Raw genomic sequence first — 27,012 nt, 5'->3', positions numbered from 1 at the left:
TTTTTATTGTTTTATCTGTTTGTACAGTGAAACATATGATTTTCTTTTACCTTCTTTTAGTTTCTGTAGAAACTATGTAGGGCTTGGTCTCTGCTCTTGCCTGACCTGTCATCGCTTATGCTTTGGAATTCCTGAGTGGGCCAGGAAAGTCAGCTGAATATTTGCTTTTTCTTACAAATGACACATTGGAGGGCCATGCCAGCTAGTCTGATCCCTTTTTGGTTAAGATATTTGACTTCCAGTTATGCATATGCCAGAATGAATAAGCAGTCTGTGCTGTGGAGAGGTTCTTAAACTGTACTGGGAAAGCCATGCGAGTTCCTGCTATCCTGACCCACACCTTTGAAGCAGAGGACCACAGCATGTGAGGGCACTTCATCTTGTAGATCTGCTTCTGTCATATCCAGTTTTTCAGGGTGTTTCAGGTTAATACATATCCACAGACAGATGTGATTCTGTACAGGGGGGAAGAAAACAGGTTTTATCTTTGGTTTAAAATAACATGGGGAAGAAGGAAGTGCAGGGGTTGAGGATGTAACCCTTGCTGGTTTATTTTATAGGTTGGGAGTGTTAATCCAGCAGAAAACTTCAGAGTGCTGGTGAGGCAAAAGAATGCTGACTTCAAGGAAGGTAAATGGAACTTCATTGATTGACTGATTGATTGATTGTAGGAGTGGGTAACCACACTGCCCCCTGAATTCGGGGGGCGAGGGAGATTTTTTTTATGGAGAAAATGGTGTAGCGCAGGGTCAAATTTTGCCCACCCCTGATTTATTGTTTTTAAATTTCATTTGACAGTCTCTTTGGGATGCAGCTGTCCTGAGCTCAGAAACCACCAACTCATTTTTCAGTAGGCAGCTAATCTTATGTACTTGGCAGGCTCCAAACAAGACAGTATAGCTTGTGTTAAATAATTATCCTGCAAGCTTATGGAGAAATACTCTTTCTAGCTACAGACTGAGGCATATTGGTATGATGCCACTGCTCATGTAATGCTCTTATCTCTTCTTGGGGTCATTTCCCTACTGTTGTTCTTATGTTTTGGAGGAAACACATTTAGAGATCATGGCTGAAAACTAGAGAAGGGTGTGTAACTCTTAAATCAGGGGAGGGCAACTTGTGGCCCCCCAGATGTTTTGGCCTACAGTTTCCATGATCCCTCACTATTGGCTGTACTGGCTAGGGTTGATGGGAGTTGTAAGCCAAAACATCTGGAAAGCCGCAAGTTGCTCACCCCTATCTTAAATACAGTAAAACTCATTTTACTTGTAGCATAATCCTAAATATGTTTACTCAGAAATCAGCTCCATTTTCAGTGGGATTTACTCACTAGCAGATTTGTTTAGGATTATGACTTTAAACTTCTTATTTATTGGGCATACTTTTATCTTCCATTTATTTATATGATGTGTATTTTCTCTATTACAGATGTATAGAACTGCTGTACTATAGTACCCTTTTATATACAGTATACTACAGTGCATTATATATAAAAATCTGTATCTTACATCTGGAAGATTTTATGTAACTTTGAGGGCCCTGGTGGGCAAAAAAACAATGTATAAATACTATCCAGTTTCAGGCATGGCATATCACAGTGAGAAACTCTTCCAGCCGAGGTGGTTCCGCTCATGGACATTTTTCTACTAAGTGCGCAAACCTCAGTGCGCCCTTGCTGCTCAGAAGCCCCTGAATATGGAGGCTTCCAAGATTCTTACACCCTCCCAGGCCGTAGCAAGCAGGCTGGGAGGAGCGGCAGAGGTGATCTTTGCCTCTCTGTCCTCCAGTCTCCTTTATTTTTGCTAGATGGGCTTTGGGTGGGTGGGTGGGTGAGGAGGCTGGAGAAGTCTCAGGATAAATTATATCCTGGCCTCTCTGGTCTCCTTCCCTCCCCACTCACTGGAATGCTCCCTTTTCCCCCTCTCCAAGGTTGATTTTCCGACCTCAGAGAGGCAGCTGGTGCAGTTCTCTCCACACCAACTGTGAGGGGGCCAGGGTTGGATCTCTGACTCCCTCTTCTAAGGTCAGAGCACTGTCTCTGTCCTCAGGAGGCATTTTCTGAGCCATCCTATGGTCCCTGGGACACCCAGGGACCATAGGATTGTTCTCTAAGCTGGTCACTGTACTTACCATTTAGGTGCCCCCTTCACTGAACAGGAGGGAGAGAGAGTCTCATTCATCGAACTCTATTGGCACTTGGTTGATGCAACATAGCCTGATGGTGATCTCTGCCCAAGAAGAAGCACAAAACCACAGGACAGGGAGGGACGGTTCATGGCATGAGCTCTTCAGATAATTTCCTGATGTGCAGGCTGCTTTGTGCATATAGTGAAGGGGCCAGATATGGGATGGGAAGGAAGCACACCAGCCTGAGACCTGCTCCAGATTTCATCATATGGTGCTGGGATGTGGGAGAAGCATCTTCCAAACAAGCCCCATCTCAGATTGGTACTGAGCATGACTCAGGCACTGTCAACACTCAGAGATATTTAGGAGCCCATAGCAGAGAAAGATGCTTCACTTGAGGCTATAATACAGCCTTCCTCAACCTGGTGCCATCCAGATGTTTTGGACCAACTCCCATCAGCCCCAGCCAGTACGGCCAATGGTTAGGAATGCTGGGAGTTGTAGTCCCATACATCTGCAGAGCATTAGGTTGCAGACAGCTAGTATAATGAAATACTCTGTTGTTTTGCAGCATTAAATAAAATATATTGGACTGTATCCAACATTAGTCTAAATTAAGCCCCATTCATGTGCCTACTCTAAGTAGGACTAACATTGGATACAACCCTACATTTAAAAAAATTGAATAGGACTTGATAGGAGCATGTGGCATTTTATTCAGTTTTTTAAAATCTTATTGAGATTAGTTTAATTATGATTGCTCAGGTTCATGTGTGTGTTGTGTACAACTGTGATAGTCCTGTCTCGGCCTCCATTCATAATTATGTTTGTCTTTTTATCTGATTATCAAGAGTACCTAAGTGGGCTACCTTTATCATCTGCTGTTTTATTGAATCAAACATCAGACATTCCACTCATTAAAAAATAATAGCTGATTTGAGGGGGGTTTTTTAATGGCAAACTCGGTGGAATGTTGTAGACATAAATGGAATGTACATACCTCAAAACAAAAATCTTAGCTAATAAAATAAATAGTGCATTAGGATCATTAGTTCAGCAAGACAAGGGTGTTGTTAATGCACATTATTAAAATAAGCTCAGTAAATGGAAAATTGCTCAGTAGCTGTCTCTAAAGTCTCTGCTGTCTATGCTTGAATGGCTTGGACATTTAACACCAATTTCCTTTTGTCTGTGGAGTGGTTTATAATTACAGGGTAGATTGTGTGGAGTATGGCCTACATACTCATTAGGTAAAATATATTGGTGACATTTTTATGCGTTCCTAATCTGCTTACAAGGGTGTTATCTGAAAAGTTTAGAAATAACTTCAGATAAAAGTGACTAAAGAAATTATTTTAACTTCCTAAAGTGTTTTTTTTTCTTCTTTATTTGTAGTTTGTGGTGCAACTGTTCATTCTAGTTCCCCTCCTATTTATGTTTTCCTACTTAATCTGGGAAAGAATTTAAACCATGAAATCACAACAGGGAGAAAACAAACCACTCTGCAGAAAATGAGCACTCTGTAATTCCACACATAATTATTTTGAAGGTTCTATGTAAAAAGGGAGGGGAGTGGAAGTAAATTGTGCCTTTACACTGAAATTTTCCATGCACTTACTTAAGGAATACCTTTCATTAACTTTCAGTGAAATGTGCTCTCATGTAAGTGTGTACAGAATTGCAAGCAAGCCAAACGGTGTGATCCTCAAACATGGCACCCATCCTTTCCCCCCTGTGTGTGGTAGTTTCAGCATCCAAGCCCTGACCGACCCCATGCATGTTTGAAAGCCATGTAGCACGTAACCCACAGACCATGCAACCGCTGCTGGCCCAGTTTGACTAGCAGGAGTTGCAGATGCCCAGAGGAGCTGCAAAGCCTCCCTGCTAGGAACAGGACAGTGCTCTCCTGCATGGCCAGCAGGTTGTGTGGTTCCTGGCTCCCAAGTTTGCTGGGGATTTTCCAGGGCATGGCTGCTTGAGCTGATGTTTGCAGGGAAGAAGATGGGAGGGTCATGTCTGCAGAATGCTTTTGTTGATGATGCCCCACATTGGTGTATTTATGATGCAAAAAGAAAGCATAAGGATCAGACGGTAACTGAACTTGAAGCATGCAAGCAGCAATGTAAAAGAGGCTGGAAAAACATCAAAGCCATGACCTCAACAAACACGTTAGAATATACTACACTTGCAGTGCGATCCTATCGCTTCCTTCACGTCAAGGAGACGTACTCCCAAGTAAGTTTGTATGACAGGGATGGAGAACCTTTTCCCTCTGGAGCAGAGTATTTGGTACTCTGATATGGAGGGTTGAGGGACTTTAAACTTTTGCTCCCAACTGTGGTCCTGATTCCACCCTCATCTCCAATTTGTACTGTCATAACAAACAAAAATCCATTCATTTCAATGGATCTTTTTTGGGCAATGCAAATTGCAGGTACAGCCCCCCTTATCTGGATTTGGAGGAGGGGGGCAAAATGAAAGCCCCCCCCCATAACAGGTCCTTGATCCTTTCAGGGGCCCCCAGCACATGCAGTTTGCCGCTTTACTGTGCTGGCTGGAGAGCAAGAGATGCTCCTCCCTCTTCAGCCAGCACAGAAGCCCATCAGGGCCAAGGAGGAGAGGCCTTGGGGTCTAGATGGGAATCTTCTGAGGGCTGCGTCTGATCCATGGGCTGTATGTTCCCCATCCCTGGTGTATAGGATTGCAGCCTAAGTAATGTTATTAACGAATACAGGATCTCACTACAATGTGAACATATGCTGTTCTTTACATTGTGGTGTGACACTTTTGATTCCTGTGTGTATTGCAGCAAAGAAAGTACTGATTGATCCTTCATTTAAATGCAGTTTATATAAATCATATGAATTGTGACAGCTGAAGAGAGATCAGTTAAACCAGGGCTGAAATTCCTGACTGGTTCATATAGATCTTGTATATCCTCTCAGAGATAAATCCAGCACCTGACACTTCAGCTGCTGTGGCTTGATGATGTTCTAGCATCCAGGCTGTCTCTCTGCCAAGCAGAAAAGGATATACCACCGTGGTGGCATATGAGAGGATGGTTGTTTTCAAGAGGTTGCCTGTTTGAGAAATGCAGTACATCCTTTGAGTCTGAAACATTTTCATTAACCTTAAAAGCTGTGAAAACGGGGCAAGGAGATCAGAATGAGGTGGGAATAGGCCAGGAAGTGTGGAACACCTACAATGACACAGAAAACTGCTGCAGAGAAAATGGCCAAGCTTTGGGAATTAAGATTACAAACAAATTGATGTGATGGGTTATGTTGGCAACCTTAGGGGAGAAAATGTATGTGAAGTGAATTGAGCCTTTAGTGGGGAAAGTCCTCATAAATACTAAGTAGTATTGATGGATGAACTCACCGTGGCTCAATTTTGAATTTGTATTTATGAGCTTTCTCAGCTAATTTATTTTTGGAGGGTGGGGAGGGAGAAACATATTCTTCTTTTGAGAGTTTTCTCCCAGCTTGCAGCGTTGGCAAATGGGTGATGCCATACACATGCATGTTGTGTTGGTGGCAGGGAATGATAGTGTGGTTTCACATGCCCTCCACCCTTACCACAGCACCACCATGGCAATACAACTGTTCCCCTCCCCGCCCAAAACAAGCACACCAAGGAAAAGGGAGGGATTTTGATCAAGATGGGGAACAACCACCACGTAAAACATTTTCCATGCACAGTTGAGAGAATTGATTGACCCAAATAGAGAAGATACTCATCAAACAAAAGGCCGCTTGATCCGTTGGTCTGGTCACATAACAATCAAACCAAGTTTCATTGAGAGTAAGGGGTTAGGTTAGGGAAAGAACCATGCATGCATCAGCAGAACAGCTGGCTTTGGCACCTGTTCTCCTGAATGCAGACTGCACATGGTAGAATCCAGTTCACACTTGAGCTGGAGAAGAAATTCTTGTGGAAATGGTCCTTGAATGGACACGTTTGTATACCAAATCATGTAATTCTGAACTAGTGCTGTCACCATTCAGAAGCAGCAGATAGCTGTTAGCCACGGGATGTAAATGAGCTGGCAGAATTCTCCGGCTGCACCGTTAGAGACTGCAGGTGGAAAATGGCATTTTTAATGTATCCTCACATTTAAGAAAAACCCACTCTCTGCATATTGAAACTAGCATATCAGGCAGAACTAGCCCTCTCCCTGGTGTACTGATTTACTACATGCAGAAGTCTGAAGCAGCCCAAGAACTTTGGGAGATTCTGCCGCCTTATTCCGCGCAATATGTAGAGCCAAGTTTTCAAATGCAAGTTCTTAGTGCAATGCTATTCACCTGGAGCACTTAGAGCAGGGGTGGGGAACCTCAGGCCCAGTGGCCAATCCAGCCTTCCTGGGATCCCAATTTGACCCTCTGGAGTTCCCCTGCTGGCCATGCCCCCTCCCCCAGCCCCAGCCTCTTTCCCCCACCCAGTGATCATTTGGTGGCTTCCTGGCTTTTGCGCGGTTTTTTTCCCCATTCTAAAATGTTGAAATGCCTCTCCTAGGGCTTGGTTACTGGCAGTAAGGATGTTAAGCTACAATATGCTGATATTATTGATACTTTGGCCCTGCTCCTAGTGCCAGAAAGTCAACAAAGTAGGTGCCAGGTGGACCTCTCTACGGAGGGCATTCTACAATTTGGGGGCCACCGCAGAAAAGGCTCACTTTTTTATTGCTCTTATGAAGGTCTTCATGTTCATAATGTGCATAATGTTTTAGCATTTGTAAGTAATACAGGTCCAGTAAGAGTTGCTAATGCTTTTATCAAAGCATGCAAATGTGATAAGAACAGAACATAAGAAGAGCCATGCTGGATCAGACCAAGGGTCCATCTATCCAGCATTCTGTTCACACAGTGGCCACCCACCTGTTGACAGGAAGCCACAAGCAGGATGCAAGTGCAACAGCACCCTCCTGCCCAAGTTCCCCAGCAAATGGTGTTGCTCTGCCTCTGCCTCTGGTACTGGAGGTAGCACATAGCCATCAGGACTAGTAGCCACTGAGAGTCTTCTCCTCCATGAATTTGTCCAACCCTCTTTTAAAGCCATCCAAATTGGTGGCCATCACTACATCCTGTGATAGTGAATGCTATAGTTTATGTGCTGTGTGAAGAAGTGATAGATTAGTTTGGCTGGAATCAAAATCTTGAATCCCGTCTGCAGGTGGAGGAAGGCTCCTGTGCTCAAAGAAACAAAATTTATTGTGCTCTACGTGTTTTGGAATATCTCCTTCTTCAGGAGCTATAAATCAAATAAAACATTTACATTAAGAATAATGTTGTTGTTCAGTCGTTAAGTCGTGCCCGACTCTTCGTGACCCCATGGACCATAGCACGCCAGGCCTTCCTGTCCTATTAAGAATAATACCCTATTCCATATTGCAAAAGTTCAAAAAACATTTCTGTATTAAAGGAGATATTCCAAAATGTGTAGAGCACAATAAATTTAGTTTCTTCGAGCACTGGAGCCTGCCTCCCCCTTCTTTGTCATCAGTCCACAGTGCTTCTTCCCTCCTCGCTTCTGATCCTTGGTGTTAGTTTTGGCATGAAGATTAAAATGTGATGGTCAGGAAGAGCGGAGAATGTGCCAGTGGGTGGCAAGAGGACATTTGGTAAAGGCATGCAAGTTACCAGCCATGACCGTTGGAAGCCCTTCTCAGCCCGTTTCTGATTTCTTCATGGAAAGGGACCACACCGATCCTTTTCACACTTGTGAACCTACCAGCTCCACTTCCTTGAGGCTGATCAACTGGTGCAGTCCACAGGCAGTTTCATCTGAGACAGGTGCCCTTAGAGCAGGTAGCTCCAAATGCCTAGAGCAAGTGAGGCAGGGCCTATGCTGCTGTTGAGTGAGGCAAAGCACTTGAGCAAATTTCATCTTTAGCAGCGGGGTCCGAAATTCGCACCTGTAAGAATCCTTTCTCCACTGATCTGTTTGTTGAGATACACCCGTATGGTTGCCAAGAATCCCTACGCATTGCAAAGGATTGTGGGCTGCATTGTAGGGGCACTGCACATTTGTGTGGGGCACCTGTTTGCCTGTTTTGGCCTTATGCACATAGAGGATATGTCCAAGAATGTATCAAACACATCCCTACAAGGGAATGTTGGTAATAGGAAACAAGCTGCCTTTTGGCCAGTTGGCTCACCATTATTCATCTTATTTGAGGAACCTCTTCCAAGGAATCCAGTGTTCCTTGGAATGGAGCTTCAAAACTACTGGTCTTGAGGAAAATTCCTTCCTGATCCTTCGGGAAGTATTCCTTCACCCAATCTGGTGAAGACTCTGAACCTGAGGATAAAGAAAATCCATCCACTGGGCCTTCCGCTAAAAAGGATTCAGACAGGGCTCATGCATTTTACAGCTTTTCTCCTTAACTATGAGGGCTAGAAACTTGATAGAACCTTTTTTCTGAATGAAAGCTGAGATACCTGGGGACGGGGTAGGGGAATTCTATACTAAATAGAATGCTCTGTGTCTGCATGTTAGCCTATAGATACGTGAAATACACAAAACCCTGCCTGTAGCATTACCGTTTTTTTACTGACTGGCTTTTCAGAGCAAAACCCCCGTGAGACTTCGTTGAAGCAACAAAATTCCCATCAATAGTTCTTCAGCTCTGAGGATGTCAGTGTCTCCCAAGTCTTTTTCTCAAGTTGGAGTCCTGCCAAGACTATTCTGCATCATTTTTTTCTTCATATGGGTGAGCGATTTGACAGTGCTGACAAATCAGATTTGGACATTTGGTAGTTCATGCATCTGACATCGGAGACCCTGTTAGCCAACAGGTTCATTTCCTTGAGCAGAGGACCTTTTTGACAACGGTTTCAGTGACCCCAATTCAGGATTGTAAACCTCAGGCCAAATTAACATATAGGCTCTGCTCACATCCAGGTGAGCATTTTGAGGTGGTGTTAGAAAGATCCCCAGACATCACATCCTTCCCACTCTGTTGAAATCTGCAACTGAAATCTGCAAGTGGGGTGGGGATTTCTTTAGGGTTAAAGTATCTCTGAGCATATTCAAATGCTGTAGATGCTCTCTCTTACCCCGGTTGTTTATTTCAAGTATTGAATTATGCTCCTTCATGGAATTATTCAAGCAGGTTTTAGTCCCCTGGGACTGATTACAAAAAAAAATTGCCATCACTACGCAGAAGGGGGCTAAGGTCTGTTCAGATAGAAAGAAGGTGGTGGTGGCTGTTTTAATGGGAGAAAGGTTAATATGTTTGAATGCGCCTGAGAATTATTCGAAACTTGGGAGTTCCTTTCTTTTAGACTTCTACTACACTCTCTCGGTGCCTGGGGTTTTAATTTAACACATCAGTGAAGAGGCAGCACTCTTGAAATAGGGATGGTGGGGGAACAGCAGGGCTTAATTTTTATTGAGGCAATAGAATATTTTATGAGAGAATCATTAGCTGTGGGGGGGCAGCAGGGAGGGGGAAGTATTGACTTGTGAAGCTGAAACTGTTAAGTTTTCATTTAGTTGGCTGGCTGTGTATAAAATATGTAAAGCAAAAAATCTGATTGTTCTGTAAAGGAATCGGCAATTTATGCATTGTAGTCCAGTTCCTTGTTGGGCCAATCCATCACTGCTGCTGGGGCTGCTACTACTACGGTTTATCGTGCCAGCTATGGCCCTACATACTACCAGGTCAATAAGCTATATGGTTCCTGAATGAAAGTCCAGTGAATACATATGTACACCAAACTAGTCATTTTCAAACGGTATCCCAAGGAACTCTACGGCCTCTCAGATACATATCAGGTTTTTTGCCCTCTAAGACATCAGTATTGATGGACAACCTTTCCAGGCAGTATTGGTGGGCAGCTTAACCACCAATGCCCGTCCACCCTTGCAACATGCATCATAGGGGCATGTTGGATGCATTCTAAGTATCCTATTGTGAAGGTTTGAGGCCTACAGAGGCAAGAAAAAGAAAAAAGTCAGGCCTAGAGGCCTGAGGGGTTTTTTTGTTGGGAGGGGGGTATCCCTGAGAGAAGTACTTTCATTTCCCTGGTTAAGTTTCATTTTCCTAAGTTAGATTTCACTTCTCCAGGTTTGAAGCAGTACTTTTGGTTTTGGGGAAGGAGGGGATATAAAAAGAGCAAGAGGCAGACCAGAGAGAGGGGAAGACCAGACCCCGAAGAGAGAACAGGAAGAAGCAGCCTGGAGAAGTCTAACTGCAGCGAGGGTAGAGGGCCTTGTGTTTTTGCAACCTTTATTTTCTCTTAATGCCTTTTGTATCAATCACTCAGCTCTATTCTGTAAATACGTTTAGTTGTGGTTTGCTTGTTTTAATTTACCGGTAAACTGCTGGGTTTAATTCCAAGTGACTGGAGTGTCAATCACCTCACGTCTACAGTCTAAACCCTACATTATTGGGAAGGGGAAGTTTAAAAGAAGGAAGGTGGGACTCTTAAGAAGGCAAGAAATTCTTAAGGAGTTGCTCAGGGGGTCCAGATCATAAGGGGAACCCTGACACCTATGAATTCCTGCAGGGTAACTGAGGCCCAACAGGCCCAGATAAAAGAGGGTGCACCCTAGAGCATTTCTCAGCTGTCTGCGATGCACAGGTGTTCCCTGGCAGACTAGTTTCTGTTAACCTTGATGTTAGAAAGTTGAAAGCACTGTTGTATACCACTGGGTTTTCATGAGCATTTTTATCTTGGAAAACATTTCTGTTATCATATGCAAAATGGGAGACGTGTTGTTTTGGGACATAACATACTTTGTTTTGTGTTAAAAATATTCTGAAGTTCTGTCGTATTATTTGAGGAAATGGAAAGGCAGATCTTGTAGTCATGACAGTCCTAAATGGAAAATTGCTGTGGTAACTTTATAGATTCCTGTGGAATTGTGAACACTTTCCAGTTACTGAGCTTGTTTTATTAATTACGGATCAAATAATCATAATGTATCCTTTAGTAGTACTGTAGCTGCAGCTTTTATATATGCCAGGGTATCCTCTCGTTTTTTTTTCAATCCTCATTTTTGGGCATATCTTGTCTATTTGACAAGGATATTGAAAAACCACCATAAAAACCAAATGTGTTCATGTTTATTTGGTGGGAAGAGGTCTGGATCATCTGGAGGCTTCGTGGCCAGGGAGACTCTGTTGCTCAGGCAAATACCTGGATCTGTTCTAGAAACTTAGTTGTGGGAGTGTCGCCTTGAATCGGGAGTCATGAGCACAGCTGCCCAGGAAGACTTATGAGGGAGAATTACATAATTTGTTAGTGAAGACCTACACATTTTGCTGTCTCAAACTTTAAAGCAGCTGCAGAGGATGCAGGTTCAAGATACCCCTGTGTCTGACATACATACACAACCCCCCGTTTCATCAAACAGTGTCTACAGCGATGTCCTAGGTCAAGAGATTTCAGTGTACTCTGTTCCAACAAACTTCTTCTAATGATTTTGAAATATTACAACATGAACGTTATATTAATAAGAACTGTTTCAAAACTGATAGAACCAAGTATGTTTTGAGTGTTTGCAGCCCTTACCTGGGTGTTGTATGCATATCCCACTGACCTTGCAGCACCTGTTAATGCTGGTGGTGGATTCTATCCATGTGCAGAAACCCATTTCTGCTCATGGATTGGTTTCTCTGGATCGCGGGGCAATTATATACACCCATATATTCATACAAGAGCACGTTTAATTAACTCAGTGTATATTCAGTTTATTATTACTATCATTTTTGTCAGCTAATGTGCCTTGAAAGCATGTTTTCAAAGTAATTTACATTCCAAGATGCAGCAAGGCATTGAGTTACCTCATGTCTTCAGAGATTAATAAGTTGTAATGACTATTTCGAGTGATGATATTTCTTATTATCCATTAATGCAAGTTGTTATTAAAACAGTGACTCGTTTTAAAGTGTATTGGTGAGTTATTGCTATGAGTCTTAGATGGCTCAGGCTGCCATGGATAACTTATATTTCTTTCAGCGATATAGTAAAGGATATAAACTCTTAACTTTTGCTGAAACATGGGTAGGCAACTTACATAAGAACATAAGGAGAGCCCTACTGGATCAGACTAAGGGTCCATCTAGTCTAGCATAGTATTCACACAGTGGCCAGCCAGCTGTCTGTGGGAAACTCCCAAGAAGCACATGAGTGCAACAGCACCTTCCCTCCCAAGTTTTCTAGCAGCTAGTGTATAGGCATACTGCTTCTGATACTGGGGTAGCATATAGCCATCAGGACTAGTAGCCATTGATAGTCTTGTCCTCCATGAATTTGACCAACCCCCTTTTAAAGCCATCCAAATTGGTGGCCATCGCTGCATCTTGTGCTAGTAATTCTATAGTTTAACTATGCACGGTGTGAAGAACTACTTCTCTTTATTTGTCCTGAATGTCCCATCAATCAGCTTCATGGGATGACCCCAGATGTTGTTGGACTGCAACTCCCATCATCCCTCACCATTGGTTTTGCTGGCTAGAGCTGTTGAAAGTCACAGTCCAACAACATCTGGAGGGACACACATTCCCTACCGCTGTGCTAAAGCATGCCTTAAATTAGGACAGCCCTTAGTAAGCCAAGCAGAACACTATTTCAGGTGGGGTGGGGAACCTGTGGCCTTCCAGATGATGTCGGAGTCCATCTCCCTTCAGCCCCAGCCAACATGGCCAGTGCCAGGGATGGTGGAAATTGTAGTTCAGCCACTTCTCAAGGGCCACAGTCCCCCCCCCCCCATTTAAGGACTTGGAAAGGTTTGTCGTCCCACTGCCTTAATAACCTAAGACAAGCCCAGTTTGTATCAGACCCAAGGTTCATCTAGTGTAGCATTCAACTTTCTAGAAGCAAGGCCTGGTAGTTACTGAGCAGAAGAGTGTTTAACCATAACATGGAAAAGAAAGTCCATGCTGTTTGACAGCCTAAGTTTTCATACTTTGCACAACAATAAATACATTATGGCCTGTTGCACCGAATTTACAGTGCTTGGCCTTAGAAGTCATATTTCTTTGTCCTTGGTTTGTTCTTCTACGCATGCTAACCAGGCTTTCTCTAAGTATGGTTGCAAGAGGGCCATGTCTTCAGTTTTAAGTGGTCAAGAGTGCAAACTTTACAGTATTTGTGCTGCATTCCAGTAACATTTTGTCATAATTTTAATGGATATTTAATATGAAAGTATTAATTGAACTGAAAGTATTAAAAATCTGGTTTGATTCTTTTTTCTTTTTTTTTAAACCATTGGTCTTTATCTGCCCTGTGCCTTACTCCTAACTCTCCTGATTCCTCTTGCTATGCTGGCTGTAGAAGTGCAAAGTACCACAGGGCAAATAAATTGTCCTTGGTCTTCATATGAACATCCTTTTTATGAGTGGTAAACACAGATGTGAGACAGTACTGCAGTAAAATGTACGAGAGCTCCCAGTAATTTATTTATTGGTCAGAATTGAAGGAGCAATCTCACCTCTTGATCTGAGCCTTTGCTGTCTATTTGAAGATGACATATTTCATCTAGGAGGTGGTGTTTTCATTGGTTGGCTATCCCACCTGCTTTCTAGTCCCTTGGGCTAGAGATTATGATACCTTGCTCAGCCCCCACCCCCCCAAACACACACTGTATACACAAGATAAAACTGGGTCAATGCATTTTTTCATAAGATACTAACCTAATAAAAGAAGCAAAGTCAAGTTGAAATCAGTGGCTTGGATCCTAACTTTACTTCTGTGAATGGATCAGTATTTAATGTTCATTAAATAAGGTTTCCCCATCTCCCCCTTCCCTCTGCAGCCTCCTCCTCCTTCCTCTACCACCCCAGACAGTCTGCTCCTGGGGGTTATGGGACTCTTGGGAATGGTGTGGAATATGATGCGGATGGAGGGGGATGTTGGTGGAAATCCCCCTGCTCTTTAAGTGAACAAAGGAGGGACTTGGGAACCAAGTCGTTGTCTGGGTGCTGGCAGTTTAATTTTGACAGTTAGACAGTTTTGACAGCCAGTTTTACAGCTACTGTTAAGTGGGGGGGGGGGTGGAGCTCAAACCATTATCTTATTTCCAGCTATTAGCTCTTTCTGTTGTTTGTGCCCACACTCCTTTGCATGTCTAAATTTTATTCTGTGGGATCCTCTCTGATAACTTTTCTCATACCGACTTAGGGCACAATCCTATCCATGTTTAAACAGAAAAAGGTCCTACGACGGCCATTATGCCCCATGCTGGCTGGGGCACACTGGGAGTTGTAGGACTTTTTTCTGTTTAAACATGTATAGGATTGTGCCCTTAGGGTGCAATCCTATGCAGATAGGCGGCCGCCTCCGAACTCGGAGGCGGCCGTCTATCCAATGCAGGGCAGGAGAAGCATGGAGGGGACCATTCCCTCCACACTCCTCCTGCCTTGTATTTTTGGCTAGATAGCCGATTTCAGCTTTCTAGCCGCAGGACTGTGGAGCGGGGGAGGAGGCTGCCGGACAACACATTGGATGTGTCGTACTGGCATTTCTGCCCTCCCTGCCCCAGAATGCCCCCTGGCATGCCCTGTTTCAGTCGCTCCATGCTCCTCTTGCGAGCGCGGAGGACGGGGCTTCTCCACGCTGCCTGTGAGGCAGCGCAGAATGGGGGGACGGCCAGCAGGCTCCGAGATCGGTTCCTGGAAAACAAGATATCCTATGGCCGTCTAGCCGCTGACTAGCGGCCATAGGATTGCTCCCTTAGTGAGCTTTCTTAAATCAAGAAAGAAATGGCTCAAGTTTCACCCCAGATCTGATGACATGCAGACTTGATGTCCAAACCCATTCAATACTGTGGATTTAACTAGAAGTCCAGGGTAGTGTTGGTGGTGGAGGGATTGTAAGAGAGAAGTATCAATTAGCATGGGGCTTTTGTGTAACAGTTTCTTTCTTTCTTTTGGACTGTGCTGCCTGCTTTGATTTGAAGTTTGATTTGAAGTTTGGAGCAGTTCCCTGATGGCTTGCAAAGGTCAGAACACTGCCTGAGCTCCTTGGTGTTGCCCCAGGCTCCTTCAAAGAATGGTGGTATACAAATGTGATAGATCAGGGAGGCAGAACCTCAGCCCCGGGGGCCCAACACGGCCCCCTGTGTTTCCCAGAAGTCCTCACCCCTGGCCCCACCACATTTCCCACATCCTCTTGATGTTTGGTGGTTTCCCAAGTTTCGCACAGTCTTTTCCCCGTTTTAAAAGATTGAAATGCCTCTCCTAAGAGCTTTCAGCTAAAACATGCCGGTATTTTTTGATATTTTGCCTTTGGCCCTGCCCACCATTGCAATGTGGCCCCCGAGAGCTCCAGAATGGAAATTGGCCCTTGAGCTTAAGGAGTTCTGCACCCTTGCGGTAGATAGTGAGACATGCTGATGTATGTCTAGCTCTCAAAACCTTTCAGTCTAGAAGTGACCTAAAGGGAGAAGAATGCGAGCAGCAAGTGTCTTGGCTGAGTACCTTGGTCTCTATTTTGGTTTAGCAATTGCACATTGACAGGATTGTGTGTTCAAAAGGACATAGGGTTACTTGTTTTTTTGCATAAATCTTGTGTGTTGGTGATGCAGCGTGTGGTGTTGCACAGTAGTGTTGGTGGAGGAGAAAAAGTGTTGCAGTGCTAAGGCCATAGCTTTCACTCTGTTGTTGAATTCCTCCTTTCCCTTTCCTTTGCATCCCCTACCATGCAAGCCTCTTCCACCCACCAGTGTCTAATGTTTTTGTAATCGCATACATAGTTTGCATGAGATTCACACTGATTGTACCTTATGAATAATTCCTCTGATTTTGCGGTTCTTGTCTTCTAGTCAGTCAGCAGCTGATAAAACACATTGACCAGTTTTTGGAAAACAGAGGGGCCCTGTACTATATGAAGAGCATCAACTGCATACAGGTTTTCAGAGAGGAAGCTATTAAGGTAACATGGATGTGAAAACTGGACTCCAGCTTTTCCCAACCTGGCGCCCTCTAGATGTGTTGGGCTACAACTCGCAGCATGCCCACATCTGGAGAGCTCTAGGTTGGGGAAGGCTGCAATACTCGATACTAGAATGTGGGGGAAATGCTTCCCTCATATTTCAAATACATGAGACAACATCAGAAAGGATGCATGGAATGGAATTGTTATAGTGTGCTACAGGCTTCAAAGGCACCTTGGCGCTATATATTTTGGTCTTTGGGCCCCTTCAGAGCATAGGCCAGGTTCTGCTGGGGGTTTTCAAATGTGGGATATTAATACCTGTGACCTGTTAAATGAAAAGGAAGCTCTGCCACCCCCCACCCCCCAATAACTTCTTAAATAAAGCAAATCACAAAGGTGACAGTACTGCTTGTGAAATGTCATTTCCTTAGTGACTCACCACCCATTAGAAGTTTGGCTCTATAACCAAGGCCAGATAAATGTGCAATGGTTTGAAATGCTCCTCTCCTTCCCCCCAATTCAGACAGAATGTTATGATGTGTTAAGAATGTGATGTCGCTTTGGTGTCATGCTAACTTTTATTTCTCTGTGTTATTCCTTTGTCTTTGTTGTTTTAGCTGTCAAAAGTGCAGTGCTTTAATGATTTTCTGGAGGCCCTGAAAAAGAAGGTGGAAGATAAAAACTTAACTGATTTCTGGGAGATTATAATACAAAGTATGTCAAACATTATTTACAGTGTGTGGTTGCAGGGAGAAGAAAAGTGTTGAAGATCAGAGGGAAACTGTAGATTTTGTGAGGAAAAACACACTTCTTTCCAAAAGAATTAGTGGATCTGAATGAAGACTTATTTCCCTACAGATAATCTATATAAAAACAATGGGTGGTATCCAGTGTTAGTCCTGTGTAGAGTAGGCCCATCAAAATGAATGAGACTTAAGTTAGTCATGACTAACCTAAGTTCCATTCATTTCAATGAGTCTGCTCTACATAGGACTAACATTGGATACAACCCAAAGTTCGTTGTTTTAAATACAGTGTGTAGGGTGGTGACAGATCTGGAATACATTTGATTTCCCTTGTGTACCATGAAAGGGGAGGTTGCACAATATTAATATAATAATGTATTGGGTTGGATCCAGAGTTTTTACTCCACTGGCAGAAGCATTCCTGAGCAGAGTTCATGCTGGTAGAAAGAAGGGGCCATTTTTATCCATTTCCCCCATCCCTCTTCATCTACAAGCATTATTTCCCCCACTGTTCTGGGAGGTCCCTCAACTCAGAACAGGATGGGGGGGCGACGACATAGGGGACTGCAGAAGGAGTGTGGAATTGGTGACTATCACCTATTCTCCTGTTCAGTGACTGGGAAAGCTTTGCAGGATCAAAAGCCTCCCACTTATGAAAGGAACCCTTCCATCCATGTAGGCTTTTGCTGGATCCAACACATTAATAATTCCAAAAGCACCTCTCTAGTTGGACCAGAATAAAAATCACTTTAATTGAATATTCAGTAGTTGTGTTAGTACATCATGGTGCTTGGCTTCTTTGTGAGAGCTGTGATATCCTATAAACACCCAAAAGCATTTTGTTTTGTGACAGCGAAACCTCAATCTGGTGCTCATCTACTTGTAAAGTTAAGTGGAGAAATTTTATAATTTGCTAATCGTTCGGTTATTCTTAGATGGAATTTCCTTGATCACCAAAGAAGAAGCTGAAGGAAGCTGTCTGACGGCAGAAGATGCCAAAAAGGTATTTGTATCGTGCTTGTAAAAGACAGATATGCAACCTGCAGGAGCAGGTGTCGCAGCAGACTCCTGGCAGACATGGAAATTCTGTCAGCACTTAGCAGTGTGGTGAAATGACCCCATCCTTAGGCCAAATAATGTTCATTTGATCGTGTAAAAATGGTGCAGCTTACTCTAACCTGAATGCAAACATAGATGCAAATTCCTACAATACCTGATGGCAGGTCCTGTTCAGTGAGATTGCCAGCTATTGTGCCTCTCCCACTATTACATTATTTTCATTGAACAATGACTTTGCCCGTTTGTTACCCTGCTCTCCTTTTTTTAGAAGTACTATAACTGTGGAGATAATCTGGTGCAAGCTGCTCTACCCAGAAGCAAGATGGACCTTGCATGCTGGTTCACTACCTCTGGCTGTTTGAGTCATCTTCTGTGGATCCTGGCCTCTTCTGGTTTTGAGGTCTTCATTGCTGATATATTAATAATACTTTGAGCCTTTTTATAGGAAGGCAGCAGGAGGAAGCTTATAGAGCACAGTGGTATGCGATTGAGGGACTTTGGAAATTGGGGGTCCATGTTTGCTTTCGATTGCTCATAGGGCTCCCCGAGACAGGCAAGATCTAGTAGTTGCCCCCCATGCCTCATACCTTCCTCTCTTTTCCAGTCTCCTCCTGCCATTGCTTTCTTTGGGGTGCTGTATCCAAGGCAAGTGGCAGTAAGTGGTCCCTTTTCTCATCTTCATACATGTGGTGAGAAAATGAGGAACCCATTCAGAATCACCTTGGGCCCAGGAGCAAATAGGGAACAACACTGAAGGTTAACATGCCACCATCATGTTAGGCTGTGCATGCTGTTTTTTGTCTTCAGCCTTAAAAGGGCCTGTAGTGCACATAGATGCAGCCCCTGTGTTAGCTGTGCATGTGGCTTGTCTTCTGTAAGCCATAGGTATCCGTCTGTCTTTAAAATTTTAAAATTTGAAGGATTTCTAGCTCTTTCAAACTAGAAGATAGAGTGCTTTGCCTGGAGCTGCCCTCAGATCTCGTCTGATCTCAGAAGCTAAGGAGGATCAGCCCTGGCTAGCACTTGGATGGGAGACCACCTGGGAATCAGGCTTCCTGCATTAAGCAGGGGGTTGGACTCGATGGTCTGGTAGGCCCCTTCCAACCCGATGATTCTATGATTCTGTTTCACCTCAAGTTCTGCCCACTCCAGGCAAGCAGTTAATTGCAAGGCCCCTGCTGCTGACTGGGTATGAAAGAACCACAAAAGAGCACATGGGAGTAGGAGTCCCATTCAATACGGGGCAATGCTCTTTTTTTCCTTGGAGGAAAATCGTGCCCTTCCAATGCCTTCCTCTTTGGCCTGGTCTCTACCTGCAACAGCATGAGATGGCTGACTGAGTTGGTAGAATTCTGGACTGTACCATTTCAGATTGCAGCAGGGGTGGGGAGTGGGATAATATTTCTTGTTTTTTAAAATTGCATATTAGCACATCAGCAAAAAGGATATGCTAAAGCTTTCTTCCCGGTCTTCTACTTTGCTATATAGGGAGGCATTCCACACCTGCATTTTGAGGTGGTTCAGTCTTCTCTTCCACCTCATTCCTTTCCAATTCTGCTGCATGTGTAAACCAGGACTTAGGGCTGATTTATGCAGGATATGAGCCACGTGGAAAGCCCTTAACCTTGTAAGCTTTCCATGTGAACCCAGTCACATTTAAATGTATTTGTCGTGTGCACTGACAGCTGTATCCAAGCCACTGTTCACTAGTGTACTAATGTATGAATGAGGCAGTGCATGAGGAAAATGCATTTAAATGTGAACAGGCATGCAAGGAGAGCTTACACAGGCAAATGCTTTCTCTTTGGCCCACGTCCTGTATAAATTGGGCCTTGAGTCCCAGTATTCATAGAATCATAGACTAGTAGGGTTGGAAGGGGCCAATAAGACCATCGAGTCCAACCCCTTATTGGGAAAAAGGCGGGATATAAATAAATAAATATAATAATAATAATAATAATAATAATAATAATAATTAGTTTCTTTCATTGAGAGAACTGTTCTCACTAAGGTTAGTGCAGAAAGAGCAAAGGTGGGAAGTGCTCCTCTTTAGAATGCAGAGATGTGATGTTAACAGACCTGTCAAGCACATTCTCTCGTTCTTGAGGAAGGTAATGGATTTCAGCACGACTATTACATGTAATTTTGCTTCTGCAGAAATGTAAAGCAGATCTTGTCAGGAAAGAGAAAAAAACCAACTGGTGATACTCAGTGCTTTCCTGATGGGAAATAAAAAAGTTAATTTTGTTCCTAAGCAATTTCTTTATCCTCGGTGTCTTCAAGACTCCGGTGTGTTGTTTACATCTAATTTAGTGCCAGGATGCCACTTTGGAGGCCTCAAAGCCAATGTGTAACTTTCAGAAATAGCATTTTTACCTTAATTAACTATGTAAAATAGGATTTGCTCCAGTGGAAAAAGGCTTTTAAATTTGACAACTTGTTTTTATTTCAATATTGCCTGTACAATAATGGTATTACATCCACAATGTAATACCATTATTACTCAATGAAAGAGAAGCATACAGGCATGACGTATTAAGACTGCAATCCCTGCTGTATAACCTTTGTGAATCTGTGATGTTTTCTGCTACAAAAGGCTGCAACATCCAAGCAGCCTTAAGATAAAACATTGCCTATAGGACAATGTGTTTGCCTGCAGCTTAGGAAAGGTGTGGCCTTTGGGTAATGATACGTGATGTTGGGTGGAGTAGCCATCAGGTCCGACACAGTGTCACAACTGTGAACGTCCACTCGTGCAACAGGACTTCCCCTCTGTCTCTTCCCCTCTGCATCCTCCATGCACCCCTCCCCAAATCTACTCCGGAGTGCCCCCCAGCCCTCTGAAGCAAATTTGTGGGGCTGTAGTGGGAGATAATTGATTCCGTCAGTGGTGTCTGCTCTTCCATCAGGTGGACACCACTGGATGCAACCTGTCCTATAGAAAAATGTTAATCAAAAGTGCGATCTATTTTTTTCATTTTGGAAGCTGAGAGTAGCACTTTTCTGCTAAATTAATTTTCCGGTAGCGTTATAACCACTAGGTTACATGAGAATAAAGTTTGTTACTTTAAAAAGAAAGGAAGACATTCTGTCCAAACCAGGTGTTCGTATGCTATGAAGCTGTGGTGCGGTTCGTTTCTTTAAATCCTGAATTGTTGTGAGCGAGCGAGTATGCTAGTACATGCTGCAGTGGGAGCAGCTAAATAACCCAGGGATGCAAGCCAGGGGCGCACACGATGATAACTTTTAGTGGGAGCAATCAGGCAGCATGCACTAGCACACATGCTTGCTCACAACAACCCAGGATTTAAAAAACCAAAAAAACTGGGTTGTCATGATGTCCATACTGGGCCTTGTCAGGAAAGAGAAAATCACTCTATTGATTTACAATTAGGAGGTTGCCCCAGGTTGGAATAGGCAATTTACTGAGTATCGAAGGCCACAATAATCATATGAGAACTTTGAGAATATAATTATAATTTGTATATTTTAGTCATATGTAATTAATTTAATTTGATTAGCTTACTCATACAATCATAGAATAGTAGGGTTGGAAGGGGCCTATGAGACCATCAAGTCCCCTGCTCAATGCAGGAATCCAAGTCAGAGCATCCCTGACAGATGGCTGTCCAGCCTCGTCTTGAACGCCTCCAGTGTGGGAGAGCCCACCACCTCCCTAGGGAATTGGTTCCATTGTCGTAGTGCTCTAACAGTCAGGAAGTTTCTCCTGATGTTCACCCGGAATCCGGCTTCCTGTAACTTGAGCCCATGATTCCGTGTCCTGCACTCTGGGATGATGGAGAAGAGATCCTGGCCTTCCTCTCTGTGACAACCTTTCAAGTACTTGAAGAGCGCTATCATATCTCCCCTCAGTCTTCTCTTCTCAAGGCTAAACATGCCCAGTTTACCCAACACTTTTTATTCGTACTGATTGCTACCCCTGTACTTTCTATCCTGCCATTCTATATTTGACACAGTGCCTCTTATACCTGTGTTGTAGTGTATGAAGACCAATAATTCAAGGAAGTCCTTGTAGTTATCAGATTAATCATTAAGAGATATTCCACACCTTGCATTAAACGAGCTCTTGTCAAAAGCCAGATGAGGTTAGTCTTACACGCATGTATTGGAGATGTAAGGTAATTTGTGGTTGGGGAAAGATGCGAAACAAAGAAGCAGCCTGACGCAAGGCCTACACTGAGCTTTTTCAGTTGTTCACTTGGTGCTTGGTTATATTCTGGCCAGTGGGCCTTAAATAAAATATGTATGGTTTGGATTTGACATGCTGCTTTAGTCACTCAGTGGTGATTTTACATACTTGAAGATCCCACTGTCCATCTGACAAAGACGACTGGGTAGCATCTTGAGAACAAATGACATATCTATGAAGGAATATGACATATGGCAGTGGTCCCCAACCTTTTTGGACCCATGGGCATATTTGAGAATCTGAGAAACTGCTGTGGGCACCACCACAAATGACTCCCATGGAGGATATGGCTAGTCACATATGGCTGCTCTGGGAGCCTGGCTAGTCAATAGTGAAGCTAGAGACTGGAAGGAGGGGAAAATAGAAAGGTAGAGGGGAGAGAAAGAGCAAACCTAGAGACTGGGAGAGGAGGAAACAGCAAGGGAAAGGGGTAGAGGGGAGAGAAAGAGCAAGGCTAGAAAGAGAGAGAAGACTACCCTAACACCTTCCAAGGTTTTTATTAAAGTTGAGTGGAGAACTTTTGGGGCGCCGTTGGTGTTCTCCATGGGTGACAGAGCACCCATGGGCGCCACGTTGGAGACCCCTAATATATAGGATGCCTTTCTGTAGTACTTTGACTGCAACAGTATTGCCCCCAAACATCCATTTTTGCCACCTAGGCTGCTTCCAGTGCTACCAGATCAGAAGGCATTGTGCAGCAGTTCTGTCACCTTTTCCTCAATGGATGTTCTGCAGTAAGACTAAAGGCAAAAGAAGTAGTGAGAAAAGTGGAGGGTTGTGAGTGGAAGATTATGACATCTGGACTTCTTGTAACATTCTGTGAATGAGGCAGGGTGATGGCACCATAAAAACCTCATCTAGAAGCACCCCTAGTAAATTGGACTCATCCAGTTCACAACATGCAAATGTACCTCTGTATTCCATCCTTCCATCCTCTTGCTTCTTCTTCATCTTCTATCTTGTTCTTTATCTTTCTGATTATTGGACTGGAAATAGAAGATGGGTGTTCAGTAATTCTGCCAAGACCAAGATTGTAACAAGAGTAAAATAATGTATAGCACTATCCTATACTTGTTTTGTCAGATATATTTCCTACTGCATTCAATGGAGTTTATTTCCTAAGTAAGTATGTGTAGGATTGCAGCCTCTTACTGGAAGCATCTCTTCTTCCTGATAGATATGCATTATCCAAAAGAATGATATCTGTTTTTCAAGACTTTTAAGCCGCCTTGGGTTCCTTACAGAAAAAAAGCCAGGATATAAATATAATTAATTAATTAATTAATATTTACTATTGCTGTAGATAATGAAAGATTTTAATTACTGATTACATTCACATGAATGTTATTTGTAGTTCCTGGCTCACAAAGAAACGCCCATGGAAGTTTCACCAGTAGCAGATGAAGGTGGCGATGTTGATGATCTAGTAAGTATTTTAAAGAAAACTTCCAACATCATTATTTAAGCCATTGACCATGCTAGCTGGGGATAGTGGGGATTGTAGTCCAACACATCTGGAATGCACCAGGCTGGGGCAGGCTGGTTTATAGCAAATACTTACAATTTGTTATACAGCTGACTCAGCCCCCTTGGCATATAATTTATTTATTGGCATATATTTGAGTTTGCCTTTGGCCTATCTTTTAAAGAAAGGTAGTGTAGAAATATAATAACTGTATTTTGTGGGCCTTGTTGCATGTAGGCATTCCAGTTTTTCTTAAACCCTGAGTCACTGCCTAGCCTATCAAGAATATCTGTGACACTAGAAGTAATAGGGCATCCAGGTTTGGCAGAGCTTTTGTGCCTGGGAGCCTCTCCATTTGTGCTGCTCAGTGCAGCTTACAACGAAACGATTTATACCCTGCCATTATTACTGTGAAATTGCAAGGTTTATGCTGATTTTATTTTTTACTCCATGAAGTTCTTTACTAAAACCAATATGTAAAAGGGCATTTAATAGTGCTTCATTTGAATGGGGGGCCAGGGTAGTCTATGTCTATCCGATTTTGAAACTTGATAATGCCCTGCATCTGCTGGAATGGTCTATTTCTTTCTATATATGTAAGCTGGCTGTATAAACTTAACATGTACCAAATTTCCTTCTCTATTCATTGAGCCACTAGAACAGGGATGAAAAACACATGGCACTTCAGATGTTGTTGGACTGCAACTCCCATCATCCCTCACCATTGCCTCTGCTCGCTAGGGCTGATAGGAGCTGCAGTCCAGCAACGAAGTGCCAGCTGTTCCCCACCTTTTCTATTCTTGCACGAGTAGACGGCAAGGCTGCTGGATCAGAAAGACTTCTAGATAGACTTTGTTTTGGCTTCTAGATAGACTTTGGCCCTTTCACTTTTTTGTTTCCCTTCCATATTAGACACAGGCTGAATCTACACATGTCAGTTATACTGTTATCATACTGTTATCATAACTATTGGTACACATGACACCAATGAGCACCAACAGTTACGATAACGGTATGATAACGGTATAACTGCTGTGTGTAGATTCAGCCACAATCACATAATGCAGCCATTATTGTTGAAGTTAAGCAGTTTGGGTCTGCCCAGTGTCTGGATGGGAGACCACCTGGGAATCCCCATGTACAGTGCATTGATTTTCATAATGAAAGAACGGCAGGGTATAAATGTAATAAATACATTGTTTATTTCATTAATATGTCTGTCTCAAGTTTTAAAAGGCTTCACGGTTTTTTCGTTAACCATCACCTCTATCCATCCTGTACAAGTTGTATCCTGAAATAGATGGCCCCTTTTCCAAGGATTATGTTTTCTTTTGCAGCTGGACATGATTTAAATGGATGGGCAGCATCCAGGAATCTATGGATCTGAAGATGTCTCTAGGATCCAAGGAGAACAATATTAGGTGATAAAGAATGGTGTGGACCAGGAAGTCCTCTCTGAGGGCTCAGTTCCAAAGAGTAGCCACCAACTCCAAGGAAATCGCCAGCATGGTGTAAATCTTTGTTTTCCGTTTGCCACAAGGCTTGAGAAGAATTGCTGGCACAAGCCATTGTATTTTACCAACTCAAACGTCATTTAATAAAATGAATCCACATTCTCTGATATCATTGCAGTTTCATACCTGTTGCTGCAATATGTCAAATCTTTGTTATATTCACAAGAGATTTTGATGGTTTAACCTCACTGCCTGGAGGGGGAGTGCTGTCAGAGTGAAATCCCAATGGACTTCATATACAGAAATATGTGTGTACTTTTTGGCATGCTAACAAAAATACTGTGCTTTTATGGCTACCATAAATGCCTGAAATACCGATAAAGAATTTTAAAATCTGTTTCAAAGATTTGTACCCTTAAACTTCAACCTAGCAAAGCCCCTAGCATTGTGAATGTTTGCCTGTTTCTTCAGCACCTTTTAGATTAAACAAGAACAAATGCCCCCAAAGAGCAACTTGGAAGGCATTTTTGGTGAAAAGTTAGAAAAAGCCCTTTTCTACCTAATTTGAATGTGCTGAATTCAAAAATGCTGTTTATCAAGCTCAGTTTTGTCATTTTTGTACTTTAAATTTAAAAATAAAACCATGGCATCTAAAATTGATATTTTTCCTTATAACAGACTAATTTTGCAACATTAACATCTATTTCTCAGAGGAACGAAATAAATTAGTTCTACATAGATAGTCAAATCATTTTACAGTAAACGTAACTAGAGGTTGTATGTATCATGAGGTCTGTTGCTTCATATTTTGAAACAAAGCAGAGGGAGGGCACAGTAGGAAGGCAAAAACAAGGGAGACTATGTCTCAAAGTGCTTTATTGATTGAGTCCAGTTTAAAATGCCCAGTGCATTTCAGACAAAGTGAATTCTGGCTAGGACTCACTGGAACCAGTGACTTTGTCTGAAACACATTGAACATTTTAAACTGGACTCAATAAATAAGACACTTTAAGACACAGTCCCCCTTAGACTCATGGAATCAAAGAATAGTAAGGTTGGAAGGGGCCTACAAGACCATCGAGTCCAACCCCCTGCTCAAGGCCGGAATCCAGGTCAGAGCATTTCTGACAAGTGGCTATCCAGCTTCATCTTGAATGCCTCCAGTGTGGGAGAGCCCACTACCTCCCTAGGTAATTGGTTCCATTGTCGTATTGCTCTAACAGTCAGGACGTTTTTCCTGGTTTTGAGCCAGACTCTGGCTTCCTACAACTTGAGCCCATTATTCTGTGTCCTGCAGTCTGGGATGATCGAGAAGAGATCCTGGCCTTCCTTTCTGTGACAACATTTCAAGTACTTGAAGAGCGCTATCATATCTCCCCTCAGCCTTCTCTTTTCAAGGCTAAACATGCCCAGTTCTTTCAGTCTCTCCTCATAGGGCTTTGTTTCCAGTCCCCTGATCATCTTTGTTGCCCTCCTCTGAACCTTCTCCGGTTTGTTTGCATCTTTCTTAAAGTGTGGTTGGTGCCCAGAACTGGACACAGTACTCCAGATGAGGCCTAACCAGTGCTGAGTAGAGGGGGACTATTGCTTCATGGGATTTGGAAGCTCTGCTTCTATTAATGCAGCCCAAAATAGCATTCGCCTTTTTTGCAGCCATATCACATTATTGGCTCATATTTAGCTTGTGATCTACAACAATTCCAAGATCCTTCTCGCTTGTAGTGTTGTTGAGCCAAGTATCCCCCATCTTGTAACTGTATGTTTGGTTTCTTTTTCCTAGGTGCAGAACTTGGCATTTATTCCTATTAAATTTAATTCTCTTGTTTTCTGCCCAGTGCTCCAGCCTATCAAAATCATTTTGAATTTTGTTTCTGTCTTCCAAAGTATTAGCTATCCTGCCCAATTTTGTGTCATCTGCAAATTTGATCAGCATTCCCTGTACCTCCTCCTCCAAGTCATTAATAAAAACGTTGAAGAGCACTGGACGCAGGACTGAGCCCTGCAGTACCCTGCTTGTTACCTCTCCCCAGTTTGAGAAGATCCCATTGATAAGCACTCTTTG

At 43.1% G+C, this 27,012-nt stretch overlaps 1 protein-coding gene across 3 annotated transcripts in view; it reads left to right on the top strand.

Moving 5' to 3' along the window:
- The window catches only part of XRCC5 (X-ray repair cross complementing 5), a 59,368-nt gene extending 34,246 nt beyond the window's left edge, over nucleotides 1-25,122 (top strand). Inside the window, exons 16-22 of one of the 3 annotated variants that reach the window (XM_084806518.1) lie at nucleotides 561-630; nucleotides 15,904-16,013; nucleotides 16,634-16,730; nucleotides 17,698-17,765; nucleotides 18,090-18,221; nucleotides 23,386-23,457; nucleotides 24,834-25,122. In XM_084806518.1, the coding sequence (XP_084662644.1) occupies nucleotides 561-630; nucleotides 15,904-16,013; nucleotides 16,634-16,730; nucleotides 17,698-17,765; nucleotides 18,090-18,221; nucleotides 23,386-23,457; nucleotides 24,834-24,848 (564 nt within the window). In that variant the 3' untranslated portion in view covers nucleotides 24,849-25,122. Of the gene's footprint in view, nucleotides 1-560; nucleotides 631-8,698; nucleotides 12,023-15,903; nucleotides 16,014-16,633; nucleotides 16,731-17,697; nucleotides 17,766-18,089; nucleotides 18,222-23,385; nucleotides 23,458-24,833 lie in introns of those variants that run through there. The other 2 variants (XM_084806527.1, XM_084806537.1) reach the window with 2 other exon arrangements.
- Nucleotides 25,123-27,012: the final 1,890 nt, after the last annotated feature.

Source organism: Heloderma suspectum, chromosome 1 (genome assembly GCF_057233095.1).
Source record: "Heloderma suspectum isolate Gila_16-S chromosome 1, 16-S_ref, whole genome shotgun sequence".
Lineage (NCBI taxonomy): Eukaryota > Metazoa > Chordata > Lepidosauria > Squamata > Helodermatidae > Heloderma > Heloderma suspectum.
This window is presented reverse-complemented; position numbering and strand designations above follow the sequence as displayed.